The following is a 15,944-nucleotide window of genomic DNA, read 5'->3' on the forward strand; positions in this document are numbered from 1 at the left end:
CTTCTTCTTGTTCTTGTTGTTCTTGCAGAGAAGACAAAACCTCAAAGCTCCACCCATTCTGGGAACCATAGCTCCACCCATTGTGGGAGAGGCTTCATATAAACAAATATCCACCATTTTATTAACTCGCATAGCTTTGAGGCCTGTTTTGTAGGCCCGTGGTGTCTTGCTCTCTCACACAGTTTTCTTTCAAATCAAATTCGATATATCATTTCATTTTTCACAGTCGCTAACATAGTTTTAGACTCGGTTGAAAAAAAACGTGAAGAAAATCCGATGAAAGTTGCCCTTTATAGAACAAAATGAATTCTCAAAGGCCTGTAACTTCAAGTCCATTGAGATTTTTTTTTTTTAAATCGTGGCATGGTCAGTCATACACCGCCCGAAATAACAGACGGGAAAATGCCGAGATATATTGTTTTTTTTAAAAATCGCAGCATGGTCAGTCATACACCGCCTGAAATAACAGACGGGAAAATGCCGAGATATATATATTTTGTTTAAATCGCGGCATGGTCAGTCATACACCGCCTGAAATAACAGACGGGAAAATGCCGAGATATATTAAAAATTCGTCCATTTGATGATAATCGTCACGATGAAATATTTAATTTATACGTCGTCACAATAATGTGGAGAGAGGAGATAGCTTCGTTCACGTGTCGCCACATATGGGAAATTGCCGAGATATATATTTTTTAAATTGCGGCATGGTCAGTCATACACCGCCTGAAATAACAGACGGGAAAATGCCGAGATATATTAAAAATTCGTCCATTTGATGACAATCGTCACGATGAAATATTTAATTTATACGTCGTCACAATAATGTGGAGAGAGGAGCATAGCTTCGTTCACGTGTTGCCACATACGGGAAATTGCCGAGATATATTTTTTTTAAATCGCGGCATGGTCAGTCATACACCGCCTGAAATAACAGACGGGAAAATGCCGAGATATATTAAAAATTCGTCGCCACACACGGGAAATTGCCGAGATATATTTTCACTTTGCACAAAAATAACATCAAGTAATCGAATCAATAGGAATGTCCTGTGCCTATAACATCGACGTTATAGGCACAGCTGCATCTAGGCATTGTGTAACATCGACGTGGCTTTTGTTTTAATTAAAACTTTTTGTACTTGTTTTTAGTATGAGCAATGTCATTCAATTTGGTGTTCTCTTGATCCATTGGCTTCCATTGTTTTGTTTCTTTTTGAAAATTGTTTGTTTCTCGGGTAAAATAGTGTTTCCTTTTATTAATATGTCAAGACGCAATTGTTCCAGGCTCTTTGCCTGGTGATCAATATTTGCTCCATCATCTTTGGAAGAGACCATGCCTCACTGCCATCTCCATATTGCTGGTACGTACCTTTGGACTGGCACACACTGGAGGAGTATTAGAAGAACCCTCGGGCACAGCATTTCAGCTTGGAATTGGCATTACATGTGACCTGCCATGACAAAATGAGTCAAACGTTGTTTTTTGGGGGGAAGAGGGGGGGTGGGGACACCAACAGCAGGAAAGAAAAACCCAACAAAGTGACACTTGGAGGAAGAGTGGGCATGGGGAAGAATGACATTAAAGAGAGGGACAGGAGGATGCCAGGGTGGAGTACAATATTCCGGAAAGGAAGGGGTGGGCTTGGCGAGGGTTAACGAGGGTGAGCGTAACAAAGATCATGAGTTTTGATGACTGAATTATTACCTGTGCCACCAAAGGTGGATGGAGGTTGTGTTATGGTGATGCCCTGGCGGGAAGAGTGAGGTTGAATAGACTGAGGAAGTATAAAGATATACAAAATGATCGACAATTAAGGAAAGCCGTTCATCATCCATGGAACTGAATTCCAGCTTACACCTTCTGAGCACATGCAGCATCATCTGCATCACAGAAGTTGTCCCTGTATGATAAAGTAACACTTTTATTGTGCACTTGAACTACTGTCATGGAGAAGATTTGCAAGTTTTCTTTTTGAGAAGGAGAAATGCTTCTGAACCTTCATGCAGTGATGCTTGTTTTTAGTGAGGCAATGGACAATTCTCAAATGATTTTCATTATTTTTAATATATAGCTCTTCGCTAAGTTTACTATATTCCCAGAAACAGGCAAGCCTTGATATTCAAGCCACCACATGAGTGGACACCACAGTAGTGGACCACATGTGAGGACTGCAATAGACACATGGAGCAATTTGGCTCCAGGGACATTGTCTTCGTATGGAGAAAGAGGGCATTGTCCTTGTACAGTGTCTGAAACTTCCAGGCAACTTGGGTTTCGTACAATTATCCGTTGGGCTGCTGAGTGTGACGATATCCAGAATGTCTCCATTATGGATGCAGGGTTAGGGATAGTTTGCTCACCAGAGGTTGATGATTACAGTATTATAAGCTTTGCTCATGTATGACTTATTGCAACCTGGCATATGTGAATAAACCACCGTTTAGAGGCCATTTTTCCCCGCAAAGCGGGGGTTGGCCTTTTCGGGGACCGTGGTTGTTGTTGTTTTTCGGTCCCCTTTTTGAAGCAATGTTTTACGGCCGGATGCCCTTCCTGACGCCAACCCTTTTTGTCGCCTTTTTACGACAAGCAGGGAATTACCAGTGAACTGGTACTCAATTAGCCGACCTCGGAAGGATGACAGGCTGAGTCAACCCCCCTGGCGTTAATTCAGCGATCGACCGGGATTCGAACCCAGGATCCTAGGATCCTAAGCTGGCACCCTCGCCGCTAGCCCAACACCAGGGACTAACCTGGCATATGTGAATGATGTAATGAAATCTGCTCTGGGTTTCTGCCTGTTGCCCTGACCTACTTGTGCTATGAAGAAGTACCAAACTTGTCATGCCGCCACAGTAATGAAATTGGGATTGGATAATTCTCGTGGTTAAAAAAATGTATTTCCTTTTCCTGACTTGGATGGATGACTTGCATTATTTAGATGGTTTGACATGGATTATTTAGACATTTGTTATGCAGTTTGACCCCTTTATTACGAAATTTTAAATGATTACCAGCTACATCGCCACCTTCAATCCTCGCCAGGCACAAAGCAGACGAACAGTTATCTTCCAAGCATCTGCTGTCAGCACACTAATCCTTTTATACTTTAATGACCTGTTCAGTTGTAAATATGTAATTTTGCAGTCACAGAATGTCATCTGGTTAAAATCTTTTTTTACTTTGGGAGGCAGGAGGGTGTGTGGGGAGGGGTCGGGTGCGTAGGGGCCAATGGGTGGGAGGCATGCTGGGAGCAAGGTTTTAAGATCATAAATATTTCCTGACCTTTACCATTGTAACGTGTGTCTATAATAAGATGAAAGTGACTGGTGTACCAAGATGTGGGATGCATGCCAATGCACCACTGCATTGTCGTGATGTGAGACGTCAGGCTGCGGAGTCACCATTGATCGGGAGAAGGTCATGGAATTTTAAAATGCTACAAAATGTCAGTGTGTGTGTGTGTGCGTGTGCGTGTGTGTGTGTGTGTGTGTGTGTGTGTGTGTGTGTGTGTGTGCGTGCGCACACGTGCGTGTGGGGGTTTGCATGTTTATGCGTATGTGCGATATTAATATTTTATCGGTTCACATCTTTGTTTTTCTCCATGCTGTGCTTCTGCAGTTGAGTTATTTACTTGATGGCTCACATGTTCACCCACATTAAAAGAAATGTAGTCTGGTTTTCACAGACTCACAAAGCAGCTTGTGCTCAATACAGCATTTCCATCCCCTCCAACAAAGCATCTCGTACTGTAACATTGTAGGGAGGAGAACATTGTATTATTGACCTATGTGGGTCAGCTTGCTGTGAGAGAACACAACCTATGAGCACCTGTTTCTAGCTGGTTGGCTCACCTGTTTCTAGCTGGTTGGCTCACCTGTTTCTAGCTAGTTGGCTCACCTGTTTCTAGCTGGTTGGCTCACCTGTTTCTAGCTGGTTGGCTCACCTGTTTCTAGCTGGTTGGCTCACCTGTTTCTAGCTGGTTGACTCACCTGTTTCTAGCTGGTTGGCTCACCTGTTTCTAGCTGGTTGGCTCACCTGTTTCTAGCTGGTTGACTCACCTGTTTCTAGCTGGTTGGCTCACCGGTTTCTAGCTGGTTGGCTCACCGGTTTCTAGCTGGTTGGCTCACCTGTTTCTAGCTGGTTGGCTCACCTGTTTCTAGCTGGTTGGCTGTGGTCAGCATAGAGCTAATTTCCTGACTCCTGTTCTCATCCCTACAACATACGGTCTGCAGTGAGCAGCAATACCTGCTTTGTCAGCCTCTTGCTTAGATCACCCAGGCTGAAGCAATCCAACCACAAGATGTTCAGCAGCCATTGCTTACGCCACCGCTGTGCAGACTGGGAGTGCTGAAACTTATATTCTCAGTGATGCAGTAACTAAAGCTGAAATAATGTGGGTGCCTCAGGAGGTAGAGGAACATCAGTGTGCCATCTTCGGAAGAGACCGTGCAGGTCGTTTTCGATGCATGTTTGAAGATTCACGAGACCCGTTAAATTCTCATTTGGAAAGAGGAAGGCGCTTCACGCATCATCACTCCTATCACGCTCCAAGGACAATTTGGCACAAAGTCTTGAATGCTGCTACGTTTATTTATTTTATTGATGAAGCTTTTAACTGCCGCCCAACAAGGCCAGATTGATTTTCTTGAGGAATTGTTTTTGACAAAGAATAATTGTATCAATTTGAGACAAGGTTGTATGGAACTACTGTTGTCAGACTACTCATCTGCGAAGGATTTGTTTGCAAAATTCAATATTGGACTCTCCCAGCTTAAATTAGGAAACTTTTGCAATTTTTCATGTGCAGACTTCATGCAAATTTGGCATTGGTGGAACTATTTGAGCAGAACTTCAGATCAAGCTATGTGGATGAAGCACTCATTTAAATTGGATTATATGGTCTTTGTGTCATCAGTGGAGCATTCCAAAAGGGACTCGTATTAGACCGCAATACAATAAGCAGCAAGAGCTCTATTTCTAGAAATTTGCAACCACCAACTGGAAACTACATGAAATTTGGGTGGCAGGTGAAGAAAAATAGAGTGAATAAGCACACAAAGTCGTCAAAGATAAAACTTGCACATTCATTAGTATTCATAATTTTAAATTTCATAATTTTTTTGTCACCCTCTTGTGTCCCATAGCGGACATGTACAATTAGGAATGACTGTTTTCAAGGAATTAATGCTCAAATGAGTATGAAACCTCAAATATATTATCGCAAGCAAATTGTCAATGATCGAAGAAGAGATATTGCTTTACATCCTATCAGAGGGATGCTTTGATAATCATGATTTCAGGTAAAGCAGTGAGAAAATAGAACACTAATCCCCCACAATTTTCTTCCTTGTCCAATTTTTAGCTCACCTGGAACGAAGATCAGGGGAGCTTATGCGATTGCGCGTCGTCTGTCAGTCTGTCTGTCAGTCCGTCCGTAAACACTTGAAACTTCTTCTCCGAAACCGCTGAAGGGATTGTGACTAAATTTGGCACAAATTATATTTGTTATGTTGTGACTAAAGTTTGTTCACGGCATGGAAAAAAATCGGGGTCTAAGGGGGTTTACCGGGGGTCAAAGTGTATCCAGGTTTGACCCCCCCAAAATAGGAATTTGCTTTTTCCTCTGAAACTACACACACAATTTCGATGAAACTTCACCACAACTTTTCATCACCCGTGATGTACCAATGTTTGTTTAAGGCAATAGAAAAATTGGGGTCTGTGGAGGTATACGGGTTGGGGTGGGAAGGAGCGGGGTGTGCCCAAAGTAGGTATTTTTTGGTTTAAAGTCTTGTGATTATGTTAGTATGATTCTACATGCTGCACTGTCTTCTAGCAACCATTGGAATTGGTTTAAAATACCTTTAGTCAGTGCAGTGTACTGTTTATTCTACCAGGTGAGCGCCAGGGGTATTGCCCCGATGTTTGTATTTAAAAGCCAATCTCGTGGTGTTCCTGTAAATGTGATCACTGATGTACTGGGGTAATCTGCTCTATTAAAGTTTGTTTAATGCATTACATACAACATACATGTAGTGGAGATTTTTCCCAGCATTACACCGTCTTGAAATATGATTATAGGAAAAATATAATTTACTAACTGAAGGGTTTTCTCCCCTACCACATGTGAAATTGCATTGTTTTTCAGAATATCGATGTGCTCTAACTTTGGCTTCGACAACTTAGAAATGCTCAGAAGTTTAGAAAGTTTAGTTTAGAAGTTTATTTACAAGTGTACATGATGATGATCAGAGGGATGATCATGTATGATCATGTATGCAAGGGATATTTACTTGTGTAATTACCTGATCTATCAGGAGGCAATAGCGCATTCAAAAAAAATAATTTAACAAAGCAACTGCATTAGATCATGGTACAAAGTATAAACTCCATTACTTGCTGACTAATATCAGACACTGTAGCTCTATTTTGTATTAACCGATCCGACCCACATTAAGTCATACTTGATTTTGTAAGACTAGTACACCCGCTCACTACGGGAGCGGCAAGAAGGGTCATTCCTCTTTGGGGTATATACATTACAGTCGATCTATGGTCGGGTCTCAAGAACATTGGGTGTGTGTTCATTTACCAAGTTTCAAGATGACAAACTTAAAATTTGACGGTAGCAGTCTATGTGTGATAGCCGGCCCGACCTTGCTGTTTTCGAGAATGAGAAAAAGGATAATATTTTCTACATGAAATTAACGTTTCCCCACTGCTTTCATTGTCATGCTCCAAGATGAAACCTCACGCTCCAAGATTCATTGTAATCAAACAAAGTATCGTATTTATTTATTGGGCTTAGTAGTAGATGAAGACAATCATGAAAACATTGTAATGCATGTGGATAGCCCCTGATCACAAATCCTACCTTGCAGTGTTTCCGCTTCCATTTTCACTTGATTCCGGTCGCAATCCTGGGCCCAGATGTTGTTTGACGCCTGCCCTGACCCGATCGAATTTGAGGCTGTCTGCTTGCACGGCCATCTTGCTTTCTGGCCTACCATCTAACTCTTTCCAAAGCATGGCACACTCTTTGAGTTTTCTAAAACTTCTCTCGGAGGAAGAAACAACTTTCCCATGCATGTCCACTGTATGCATAGAGCAAAATGTCGAAGATTTTCCTTCACAATCATCGGCCCCGGACGACATGGACATCATGTAGGTCGCCATGTTGTGCAGTGTCACATAAATGTAACAAGACGCGTAATTGGTTAATGGAAGAGTTGCAACGGGGATTGTGCATAAGACACGCGCTGTGATTGGATAATATTTAACACAAAATAACTCGATTTTCGTTCGTTTTTTTTCACATTTCTCTCTTTTGTGCACACTATGCTCTTGACGAGTTTCACAGATTTATTGAAATATATTTATTGACAACATGTAAGGATATTATGTAGTTGTAGTACGGTGGTCACAAAGTGAATGATTTCTGGGGTCGGTATGCAGTCTATACTAAAGAAATGGAAATCACAATGATCATCAAATATAGGAGATCGTTCAAAGTTGAGGTGGACCTATTATTGCGTATCACTTAAATATATGAGCTCAATGCTGAAATTTTGTGTCTACCCTGAGTTAAAGCATTTTGGTTCAAACCAAGATGACAGCCAACAGTCGCATGTGCTGTGGAACAGGGTTACGCCATGAAGTTCTATATAAAGGATAATTTCAAAATGGCTGAATTTCACAGGAGACCATCTTACTATAATTCACCAAATGTCTGTCCGTCTGTCTGTCCGTCAGTTCGAAGGTACCACAAAAACGGCTGAACCGATCGCAACGATATTTTGGGTGGGTAATCCTGGGATCTCCTGGAGTAAAATAGGCTATATTGTTTTTTCAATTTCAGCTTTGGCCTCCAGCATTTTCAGGTTTGGACTCCCACATAACGTTATTTTCCCGGGTGCCGCACAAACGGCTGCACCGATCGCTGCACGGCTGCACCGATCAGACTCGGTGACCTCGGACAAAGACCTTTTATGAGGACATGGGTTGAATCCCTGCTTGAATGCCAACCCCCTCCCCGTCATCACGGTCATCTCTCCAACTCACAATCCCACGAGATATGCGAAAAGGATGACCCAAAACCAATTATCTTCTTTTTGATTCATATACGTATAAACATCACTGACAGTAAATAATGACCTTGGCCAAAGTTCAAACAATGTGAGTTTAATCTCTACATGAGAGAATTCTACATAGCTATTTGGGCGGTGTATATTCCAACAGATCATTGTCTCCATCGATCTTGCCAAGGCCGTAACACATATCGGCTCAAAATCCTTTTATCTGTTGACTTGGTAGTTTTTACAATGAAGGAAACATGAACATTAACATGTTGTTAAAAGTTTATTTTGTGATTAATTTGTGATTGGAGTTATGTTGTTTGGAATGAAAAAAGAGATATCGAGTTCAAGTAAATGACGACATGCCGTGATGGTTTCTACCTTCTAAACGTGAACTTCGCGGATCGCCATATGCAGATTCGCCACGGACCCACGATCGATGTTTCTATACGTGAACGTATCCGTTTGTTTGCGAACGGGTACGTTTTTCATGGAAGTCATTCACGAACTTGCTGTCCATGTCTGACGTGCGACTGAGGGTGCTACAGGAATGTGGAATTTATTGGTTTCATACTTTAGCATTCGCCGTTTCTGCATTGCCTGTTTGCTTCCGGCCTCCCACCCGTGCGTAGCTCGGGTATCTCACTAGTCTCTGCAATTTGGTGATTCATCCCTTTTCACATAGTGTCGTTTAAATGGTGCAGCAAGTTCACAAATGACATGAATTGGTGAGCATTTTTGTACATCTTCACACGCAATCAAATGCCATCAATCAACAAAACATTGAACTTGTTGATCTGCTAATTTTGGAGAATATCTGGGTTACTACATTTGAAATTGCAGAATAATTTGATGTCATTTTTGGAAGTGGGGAAACATTAATTCTCACTTGAACTTAGTGCAAGATGATTACCAAAGGACCTCTTGTTTGATCAAATGGCTGCTCATGTGGCTACTGCATCAGAGCTCCTGGCATGCTTTCAGAGGAAGGACAATTATTTTATTGAACAAGATTGTGACTGTGATGAGAGGTTTCATCATTTTGAGCCGGAGTCGAAGTGTGCCAGCCAGCATAGAGTGGAAACATTCTTGGGCCTCGCTTAAAAACTTATTACCTCTGCCTCCGAAGGTGAAAGGAGTTTGTTTTCACCACTGTCTCTGTCTGTCCATTTGTTTGTTTGTCTGTCCTGTCTGTGAGCAGGATATTTCAAAAAGTTGTGAATGGATTTGGATAAAATTTGGCAGACAGGTTAAGTGTTTGACAGGGTTGAATTGATTAGATTTTGGTGAAGATCCAGATCTGGATATGAGAATTAAAAAAACATCTTTAGAGTGATTCTTCACCATTGAGAGATTAGGCTGCAAATGCGTAGATAACGTAGATACAAATGCGTAGATACAAATGCGTAGATATCGACGCTACAAATGCGTAGATATCTAATGCGTAGATAACGCATTAGCAATTGTGACATAACGGACAAACAACCATAGGTTGCCACTACTATGACAGGTTGTGATGGGCCTAATGGCATTCTCCTGCATCGAAGTTCCTTGTAAGGGAACTCAAATTATCATGATAACACCTTTTCTTCCACAAAAATAATTCCAGTTAACATCTGAGGGTGTAGTACCAAACCATGCTGTTTCCTTTAAAACCGGTGCTAATGCAGCTAACACGGCAATGTCTCCGATGCATGCGTGTAAGTGAATTTTGCATGTCAGCACCATGTCAGAAAGTTAAAATTCCCACTGCATCAAAGGATCCTGTCTTTCCTGTTACTGTACCAGCAAAGAAGAGTCCGTGTTAAAGAAAATAATTGCTTAACATTAGCAGTGAATTATTAAGCTGTTAAACTCAATAACACAGCTATGATTTCTGATGTTAAACATTTTCACTATACTGGGTTAAAAACCTGGTTTTGAACTTTGACCTGTAAAGGTGAATATTAAATTTTTGTTTGTGCATCAATGATGTGAATATGTATTTCTTCTGCCATGCATGTCGTCATATATTCTGCATGAATCGAGCTGCATCGAGAGTAAATAGAGAATCATCTTTGATCGTTTTCTGACATTTAAAGCTTTTGTGTCTACCGTCAGGATGGAAAGATCATCGACAGCATTTGGATTGTCAAGAACCATCACGGTGTTGCTGCTTGGTTATAGATAGCCTCCACTCCATTGGAGGTTAAAGGGGCGCACACACCTCCCAGTGAGCTGCAGTGTTTTTTGGGTGATATTCGATTGAGGTGATGGGATATGAATAGGGAAGAAAATATCATAACCACAACAGAAATAATCTGTTTTATCCATGTGCAATGCGTATGAGACGATTGCTTTACTATCTGCTTTATGATGCTGTATAGATATTTGGAATGTCATGTAATTACTCCCACCAGGGAGTAGAGTAATGCATTTGATCGTGTCCGTCCGTCCGTGTGTGTGTGTGTGTGTGTGTGTTCGCATGTTTGTGTGTTTGTGAACAAGATATCTGGAAAAGTTCTGAACGGATTTGGATGAAAGTTGGTGGGATGGTTGCACTTGGGATAAGGAAGAATTGATTCGTTTTTGGTGAAGCTCAGGATATTATTCCGGATCCAGGAATATTTTTAGGGAATTTTTTGGGGATTTTTTTTTCTGTTTTACTGCATTAAAGCTTTTATTCTTTTTATTAAATGATGTTTTTCTCCTCTAATTCCGAAATATATCAAAATAAATTCTCTGACAGTTAGAGCCTACTTTCTTTTTCATTTATTGTTTTGGGGAGAGCGGATGTTAAACAAAACGTATTATTCCAACTTGACCCACGGCGGGAGTATGCGCTCTACTGAGTGGCGTTCTAGTTTCGACTGTATATCTTGGACTTTGAAGTACTTCCTATATGATGTTACATCTTTTTTGTTTAGGACACTTTCGCTTTCTGGCAAAAAAATTAATAAAAGTGCAACAGCTGTTACGCATTTGCTAGCAGGGACCCACGGAACATCCACACTGTAAAATACGACTAAGTCCTCAACTTTCCCCCCTTCTCACAAACTCCAAGTCATAACCCCCTCACCTAAGCCCAAAGTCCATAACCTTCCCATCCCAACCCGAAGGCTTCAATCCCTGCCCCACTCCAAAGCCTTCAAACCCCCACTCCTCCCCCCACCCTCACCACAACTCCTCAACCCCACCCCTGCCCCCACCACTGAACTCCCTCAATTTCCCCCTCCCAACTCTGTCCCATCTTTGCTCCCCCCCCCCTCCCAACTCTGTCCCATCTTTGCTCTCCCCCCCCAACCTCAAAATCTGTCCCATCTTTTCCCTTTTCCTCTTCCTCCCCTCCCAAACCTAACCTTCTGTCCTTCCCTACCCCTCGGCATTCCCACATCAATCATTGCATATTTGTCCATTGCCTCATCAAACAGTAGATTATTTAACTGTTTCTCATCCCCTATCATGCTATCACCAACTTCACAAAAACCTCAATCGAAACAGCAACAGCATGGCTCCTACAAGTCATGGCCCATCACGGTCACCTGTCTAACTCACAATCCCACGAGATATGGGGAAACCCCTTGGAATTGTAACTGTCAAGTGACCATGAGCAACCTAATTGTGCCAATAAACGATCATAAACCGATCATCTTTTTCCTGATGCACATATAGACATCGATAAAAGTAAATAATGATGAATTTCTTTTTCTTTCACAATCTTGGGAGACTCCTTTGACAAAGACCTTTAATATGACTTGGGTTTTGCAGTCCCTTGTCGAGGCGTTTAAGAGAAAATAGTCGGAAATAATAGCAAGGACCCATAGAACCAGCGTGGAAAAGCTCATGCTTGAGAGAATTCCACATATTAATTTTGGCGGTGTATAAGGCAACAGACTGCTGCTTTGATTGCTCTGAAAATAATAACTTGGGTTTTAAGCAAAAACACACCATGTGCTTATATAATACATCATAGTTGTATAGCTCAGAAAGACTCCAATTGCACTGACCCAGAGGCCTGAAGCCTAAGGACTGAAGTCTGAGGCCTATACTTACTGTTGCCTGCACAAGGCCTATGATGCCTATTGGCTCCAACCTTTCAATATTTGATGATCCTTTTATCAGTTTCTTTGGTCGTTTTACACTGAAGGGAAAACTTGTAGGGAGGCAATGGCGATTGAGAATAACTTACGACAGCTCCGAAGATGTCTTTCCCTTAGCATATCACCAAAATGGCAGCCGTATGATTTTTTTCAGGTTACAATTGAGGGTGGAGTCAGGCAAGCTGTCAAGCCAATGGGTGGAAAGGAGCAAACTGGGTATCCTACACATGCGAAACCTCTATTCCCTTTCTTTGCAGGTACCGTCGAGGCTCAGGCAAGAGCATACCTACAGACAACAATGGAGTCCACAGACAATGCGTGATGAAGGTGAAACAGCTGGAGAAATAATGTTGGGATGCACCGCAATACAAGGAGATGAGTTGTAGATGAAAATGGGACAGACTCAGTGGATGAAGAAAGGTTTAGGAGTAGAAATGACAGACATCGGGGAGATGGTTCCACATAGTGAGAGAATAGGGGAATTCATGAATGAATGTGGATGAGCATTGAGCTTAAATAAGGGGGGGTTGGGGGGGGGTCGTCACTGCGGAAAGGGGTTCTGGTAGAAAACTTGCGTTTCTGGTAGAATATCTTGGAGGAGGCAGAGGTGAGGTGTAGATGTGAGAGTGTGGGAAGAGCAAGATCAGAATAGCCTTTGATAAAGACTGCATGGCCATTAACCTGCCTATGATGAGGAAGGTGTATAACCTGAAACAGCCTCCTGTCATGATATGCGAGTAACACAGAGCATCTTCAACTCTATATCCTCAAGCTGGGGTCAGGTGAGAATTCATAGCGCACGTGCTCATAGTGGGGAGTAACATTTTGCGGCAGTTTGGGTGAAGGCCTTATACACAATTATAAGCTGAGAATGGTAGAGGAAGGAGTTGGGCTCTGCAAAGGAGAATTCCAAGGCATTGGCCAGCTTTTGAAGCCAGCCATTGGAAATATGATCCGTCTGATATAGGTTATAGCTGAAGAAATCTCAGGAGTTTTGAGACTGTCCGTCTTCATGGACTGGCTGTGAAATCCACAAATATACGAAGTGCGTTCAAATATGATGTTTCCTAATTTATTTTGACAATCGCATAAGATTTACAAAAAATGACACTTATGACCATAGTCCCTGAGAAACCCCTTTACGAAACACCTTCTGGAACACCATGGGTAAAATGCCTCGACCATTCTCGAAGATGACCACCATCATTTTCTTGGCTGGTTCCTGCAGACAAAATGTATTGGTTGTGAGGTGAGTCGGCATGCTTCCACCGTGTCGAATGCCTTTTGGTTTCCATTTAAGAAAAGGCATCTCGGTTTCATCCGGAGTCGTAATGGTGCTCCCAGGTACGGCTTCATTGCTATGTGCTTCGCGTAGCATCTCCAGATATGAAGGAGGCGTCATGCCCTCAAACGTGTTCGCATTCTCCTTGTGCAGCGGAGCCCGTTTTATCCCAAAGCTCTTTTGTATTCATCTAAGACTTGAGGAGGACCTTACGCATAAATCGAATGCAGGCAATGCATCTGCAGACGTGAGTGTACTTTTACATTGATTACAAGGACATTCGTAGAATACAAGTTATTTTAAAGCAGATGGTTATATGCTCTACAATTTCCCTGGTTGCGGACAGATTGTGAACATTTGATGTATTGTGCTGCTTCCTGGCTGGAATCTGCTCATTTATCGGCAAAGGGTTTCTTTTTCCTTTGTTGTCTTATCTTTAGAAATACACTGCTTGGGATGCTTAACAGACTTTGTGCTTTTTGCACTCTGTCTTCAATCTGTTTTGTACATTGGTTTGGCGATTGCTTTTCCTCGGTCTGTATCATGACATATCTCATTTGTCAGCCTATGCATCACCTTTGTTATATACGTACCTCCCCAGACTGGAATAGCTTTGTAGTTATTAAATCAATTCCTAATGCTTTGTTCTTTTTCAAGCTTTGTATCAGTAGCTCTTAATTCCCTCTAAATGGTGGGTATCACATTGTCCTCGCTTGTACGAGGGTTATTGATTTCAGTGTTGTTCATACACCTGATTTTGCATGTTGTACAAACACCTCGTTGTGTTTTCCATCTTGGCTTCTCTGTGGTTCATCTTCAATTTGTCCATATTTACTCTTCACTGAGGACATTCTCATCATCATTGTCACCATGATGTACTCTCCTTGATCCAGACTACGGCAGTTACTCCGCTACAATCTTGGTCGGGTCGTCACTGCGGCTAAGGAAGTCAAAGCGGGAATTTGGAATTTCTTCATGGTGTCTGCGATGGTTCGCCTACTCTCCACGAAGGACACCGTGGGATCTTTAACATACATCAACTAATACCGGCAGACGGGACGCCCAATGTAATGTCCATCTGAGGGAACGGCACATACATCGATGAATCGCCCTGTCTGTGAAACACCAGAACGACAGTTTATACCTGGATTGAGATTCAAACCAAGGCTAGACAGCTTAAAGGTGAGTACGCGTACCTCTAGGTCAGCCTGAGGACATTCTAAGTTGAAATATCCAAATCCGCTTTCTTTTTTATGCCTCCACCGACGAAGTCGCCGGAGACTTTATGATTTCCGGTTGTCCGTCCAGCTGTCCGTCCGTCCATCCATGATAGGTTTATGTTACCATGCTGATGGGATCTAAGTCAAACTTGGTACAGATTTGTATAACAATGTCAAGATGAACTGATTAGATTTTGGGGTCACAAGGTCAAAGGTCAGAGGTCAGAGGTCATGTTAGGTTTTAAAAAAATGTTGTTACCGTGATAACTTGTGAACCAGTGATTGGATTTTGACCAAATTTGGTACAAGTATGTATTGTGACCTAAAGATGAACTGATTAGATTTTGGGGCCAAGAGGTCAAAGGTCAGAGGTCCTATTAGGTAAAAATTATGTACAGTCATGTGAAAAAGCAAGTACACCCCATGTAAAGTTTTGACTTTTTCAACATATTTCAACATACAGCTATTTGATCTTCATTTCAACAATATTGATAGATAAAGGTGATATAATATAACAAAAATCATGAAACATTTACATTTTGTAGTCCATTGTATAATTTAAATAAACATAAATGCAAATTTTGCATGTGGAAAAAGTAAGTACACCCCTACATGTATCACTACTTCAAATATATAAAATTTGAATCAGGTGCACCAGCTCAGATGCAAATGATTAGAACATCGTCAGAGAGGATCTTGGAGGAACCAGTCTTATTTAAACCTCAGACATTTAGTTTGGTTTGCTCTTTGTTGTTGAAGTGTGCGGCGTCACCATGCCAAGATCAAAAGAGCTCTCTGGGGCCTTCAGAAAGAAGGTTATAGATGCCTACGAGTATGGGAAGGGATTTAAAAAGGTCTCCAAACAATTTGAAATCAATCATTCGACGGTCCGGAAGATCATCTACAAGTGGAGAAGATTCCAAACAACTGCCAACTTGTTCAGGCCAGGCCGCCCCAGCAAGTTCAGCCCGAGAGCAGACCGCAAGATGCTGAAAGAAGTCTCTAAGAACCCCAGAATGTCATCATGGGACCTACAGGTAGCTCTTGCCACTGTTGATGTCAAAGTGCACGAGTCTACCATTAGAAAGAGGCTGCAAAAATTTGGTCTACATGGGAGGTGTGCCAGGAGGAAACCTTTGCTGTCCAGAAAGAACATCAGGGCAAGACTAAAGTTTGCCAATGAACACCGAGGCAAAGACCAGCACTTCTGGAACAATGTGCTCTGGACAGATGGGTCAAAGGTAGAGCTATTTGGCCATAGTACCAGAAGACATGTTTGGC

At 42.0% G+C, this 15,944-nt stretch overlaps 1 protein-coding gene across 2 annotated transcripts in view; it reads left to right on the top strand.

Moving 5' to 3' along the window:
- The window catches only part of ACP7 (acid phosphatase 7, tartrate resistant (putative)), a 110,433-nt gene extending 99,618 nt beyond the window's left edge, over window positions 1-10,815 (top strand). For both annotated transcript variants that reach the window (XM_068131035.2, XM_068131033.2), the window contains exon 14: window positions 10,183-10,815. In XM_068131035.2, coding sequence (XP_067987136.2) covers window positions 10,183-10,248 — 66 coding nt within the window. In that variant the 3' untranslated portion in view covers window positions 10,249-10,815. The remainder of the gene's footprint in view (window positions 1-10,182) is intronic.
- The last annotated feature ends 5,129 nt before the right edge of the window (window positions 10,816-15,944 follow it).

The sequence above is a fragment of the Myxine glutinosa genome, chromosome 11 (assembly GCF_964187855.1).
Source record: "Myxine glutinosa chromosome 11, kmMyxGlut1.1, whole genome shotgun sequence".
In the NCBI taxonomy this organism is placed as follows: domain Eukaryota; kingdom Metazoa; phylum Chordata; class Myxini; order Myxiniformes; family Myxinidae; genus Myxine; species Myxine glutinosa.